The sequence below is a fragment of the Tupaia chinensis genome, unplaced genomic scaffold, assembly GCF_000334495.1.
Source record: "Tupaia chinensis unplaced genomic scaffold, TupChi_1.0 Scaffold000217_1, whole genome shotgun sequence".
Lineage (NCBI taxonomy): Eukaryota > Metazoa > Chordata > Mammalia > Scandentia > Tupaiidae > Tupaia > Tupaia belangeri.
In genome coordinates, this window is record NW_006159692.1 from 2019274 (window position 1) to 2023420 (window position 4147).

The window sequence follows — 4147 nt, forward strand, 5'->3', positions numbered from 1 at the left end:
TATATTATATATATATAGAAACTTAAGTTTTTAACTGATTTTGCTTTATCTTCACTATAAATTGAATGTAGTAGTCCCCCATTACCCAAGATTCTTTTGCTTTCTATTTTAGTTACCCTTGTTTATCTGCAATCTGAAAATATCTGAAAAATTCCAAAAATAAACAATTTATAATTTTCCCCCTACAAAAATGGACTCTTTACTTGCCACTATTAAAAGTCTGAACTTTAAACAGATTCTCGAAGTGGTAGTTCATATCAGTCAGTTTATTCAACTTTAGCACCCGATTCATCCCCAGAAGCTTTTCTAGAGCTTCACTGTGAGGCTCCATGTTTTCCCAATTCAAGCTTTGGCTTCCTTGTCATTTTTTACTTTTCTGATGAAGACGTCATGGAGAGGATAGATAGATCTTTACCTATGTTTTTCTTCCAGCGCTGTCTGTAATCAGTTTAGTGACCACTTCCTTCAAGTCATTTGTCTTAACCTCCTGGGTCATGATTTCCTTCATCTTCTGTATTTGGTATACCTGCTGATGCTGAGCATAAGAGGGACTTCCATATCTGATTATTGTACTTTTTTTTTTTTTTTTTTTTTTTAGTAAAACAACACAGAAGAGACAAAGCAAAAAACAATCTGTAGTCTTGACATCAACCTGAGCTTCAGTCATGGTCTGCCATTTTTTGACCATAGAACACATTTTATCATGGGTGAGATCCATGCCATGAAAGTTAGAAAGGCAGTTTTTTCCTTGAACATCCTCAGTAGTTAGCTTGAATTTTCTACATGCAACTTCATCATTCTTTGGGTCTGTAAGGTTCATTTCAAATATATGGCCCTTCTGGCCACCAGATGCAATTTTCATTCCTTGAGTCCTGGTGACTAGTATTTTCCGGTATTTCTTAATTTTAACCAGAACAAGTGCTTTAACAGCATATCAGTTCTTTCATAAAATGGATCAACCGCTTTCTTCTTGGCTCCCTTTTTGCTGCCTTTTGTAAGGTACTTGTTCTTTTCAACTGCTATGGTGTTACTCAGCCAAAAAGAACAACTTGTAAGTTTTAAACGTTACCTCACAATGCCCGTGTCATTCACTGCACCTCCTCTCATTGTGCAAGCATTTTATCATCTCATTTCATCACAAGAAGGAACAGTGTAATAGATTTTGAGAAAGCGAGAAACTACATTTACATAACTTGTATTATAGTATATTGTTATAGTTCTACCTTTTACTATGCCTAATTTATAAATAGACTTTATTATAGGTATGCAGGTATAGGAAAAAAGCATAGTACATGTATGATTCAGTACTATCCACGGTTTTGGTATCGACTGGGGAGTCTCGGTATGTGTACCCTGCCATTAAGGACAGAGTGCTTTATCTAAGTCCTCATGAATGTCACTTAGCCAGTGCTATATTTTAATCTAGGAAAACTTGGAGGGAGACGGCCTTACCTTACAGTCTTGCTTCATTGACATCTCGTGATCATCACGTGTCTTTCCTCTCTCCTGGAGTCTGCTCTTATTCCCTACGACTTCTACTTTGTAACTTGAATTCTGAGGTTACGTCATGATCTTTTCTCTTCTTCTCCTCCTGCCTTTTTATTTCTCCTTTTATGTTTAAAATATTTGGTGCAACTGGGATTTGTATACATTCAGTTCATTGAGTATATCTACAAAAGGCTTTGTGCTGTGAGAGTATGTGTGGAAGAGAAGAGTAAGATGCCATGTCTGTCTAGCAGAGAAGAAAGATGGTATTTCTTAATTTAAACGCTTTACATATGCTTATACTGAAGCTTTGTTTTACTTTTTGATATCACAAAATCTTTTTTTTTCTGAGAGAGATTTTTGCTATAGTGCATGCGTTAACCAGAGAGATAGAAAGTGAGAAATCATCCCCCGGGGGGGATGGCCACATAGCAGTCCCTTCTCCTCTAATCTTCTCTTGGAATTTTGGGCATGCATGCCCGAAAATGTGTTCGGTGTGAGTTTTAACCCTCTGGGTCCAAGACTTGAACCGTGGTTGACATGGGAGTCTAGCAACATAACCACTAGGCCATCTGCTGATCCTCCAGTATTACAAGTCTTAATGAGAGGTCTTAGACACAGATGGTGGTTTGATTTGGGAGTTGGGGACAGTGTAGGTGTCTTGCTATGCCATATTTTAAAGATAGGGTTCAAATGAAAGATGTCTTCCCTTCTGTTAGGTCATTGGGAAAGTCATGATGTATTTTTCTATGCAACAATGTGTCATGACTTTCCCAGCAACTATATATAGATTTTTCATTTAGCTCATGTAATTTTATTATTTAAGATGTGTGTGAAAAGTTCATGCTTTCCATTAGTGTTTCTCACCTTCAGCACAGTTGACATTTTGGATCAGATACTTCTTTGTTGTTTTTATGTGTTTTTGATGTTTCTTTTACCAGGGGGTGTGTGCTCTTGTCACAGAGAGACTGAGGGAGAGGGAGAAAGCACCCCACAGTCCCTACAACAACAGTGCAGTCCTTGCTCCTCCATTTCTTCATCCCGTTGGGATCTGGGGCATATGCACCTGGAGTTTTGCAAACTGCTGGGGCTGGGATTTAAGCCACATGGCTGGCTGTGTGAGATCTAGCTCCTTTAATCATAGACCATGGAGCCGACCGACCCCATGGATACCCTTTGTATCCCGTTCTTTTTGGCAAAGGCAACCAAAAATATCTCCAGACATTGCCAATCTCCCCTGGGCTCAAAATTGCCCATAATTAAGTATACAGATAATATAGCTTTTTATAGATTTATTTTTGAGTTGGGAGAAATAAAATATTTTTAGTAAATTACCTGTGTCGAAATTCATTATTTCTAGGACTTGGTGAAAAGTGAAAATAAGAAAAATGCTACACCTAAAACTAATTTGAAGTTTCCTGTTTCAGAGGATAGAAATTCTGCCAAAAAACAACAAAAGGTTTGTCTTTTAATTTGTCTAAAATAACTACTTTTATAAAACCTAAATTTGTAAAGTGGAAGATGAAAATAAAGGTGTTAAATTCTTCAGTAGTTATGCAGAAATCTAACTTTATGATTCATTTATCTTCAACGTACTGTACACATCTAATTCAGCCTGGAAGATAACCTTTAATTAACATTTGGTCATTAGCAGGCACTTTTTCACATGTTCACTTCTGACTTACCATTCTGCTGTTGAGCTCATTTTACTATTCTCTGTCCCTTTTATCCCTCTTCTCCTACTTAGGACATTTAACCCCATGTTCCCTACTAAGTCATAGCCTGTTCCTGGTCTCTTTCATTCACCTGTGACCATAGCTACCTCCTTCTAATAGTCCTCATCAGTAATAACAAAAATGTTTGTTTATTTAGGTGTCAACACAGCCATCATCGAAGAAAACATATTCTTTACGGAGTCAGGCATCCACAATTAGTGTAAACTTGCCCACTAAGAAAAAAGAAGGAACGCTACAGAAATTTGGAGACTTCTTACAACATTCTCCAACAATTCTTCAGTCAAAAGGTTTGCAGAAAATTAATTAAATGATCTTTTCAGTTGGATGTAGGGTACCTTCTTATATTTGATTGATTTATAAACTCAGCAGCTATTCAGTGAGTGTCATACTTCAAACAGGCATTGTCCTATGCTAGGTACTGTGGGAAGAAACAGATGAGAGGATGATAGGCCCAGGGGTTCACCGTGTAGGTGAGGAGACAATCTTATATTTAAGTAATAGATTCGGAGCAGGCTGCTTGATATCATAGAGATACAAGCAAAGTGGTACGATAGGAGGGAAAAGAACTATCCTGATTAGGTGGCTTTGGAAAGGTTTCATAGAGGAAATGGGGTTAGCCTGAAAAATAGACTTTTGACAGGATTACACCCTGTAGAGGTAATCACTGTTAGTTTTAGGGTATATATCCTCTTAGTGTTTTTTTTCCTGTGTGTATGAAACATTACCCATTTATACAGATGTCAAAACATATTTCTGTAAATAAATACCTATTGAGTTTAGATGCTAAAATATTATGTTTAGTGCATTTTTCTTCATAGTATAATGTGGACATGTTAGTATTTATTTATATATTAAGATGCATCCCATATGCAGATCTTCGAGGGAGAATGCTTTTCATGCAGGTAGGGTGCAGAGAAGTGTAGGGA

The 4147-nt window shown here is 37.1% G+C and overlaps 1 protein-coding gene across 6 annotated transcripts in view; it reads left to right on the top strand.

Annotated features, from left to right (window-relative positions):
• The window catches only part of KIF20B (kinesin family member 20B), an 86404-nt gene that overhangs the window by 75956 nt on the left and 6301 nt on the right, over nt 1-4147 (top strand). For 5 of the 6 annotated variants that reach the window (XM_006147624.3, XM_006147625.3, XM_027771494.1 and 2 more), the window contains 2 exons: nt 2846-2944; nt 3358-3508. In XM_006147624.3, coding sequence (XP_006147686.1) covers nt 2846-2944; nt 3358-3508 — 250 coding nt within the window. Of the gene's footprint in view, nt 1-2845; nt 2947-3357; nt 3509-4147 lie in introns of those variants that run through there. The other variant, XM_006147626.3, reaches the window with a different exon arrangement.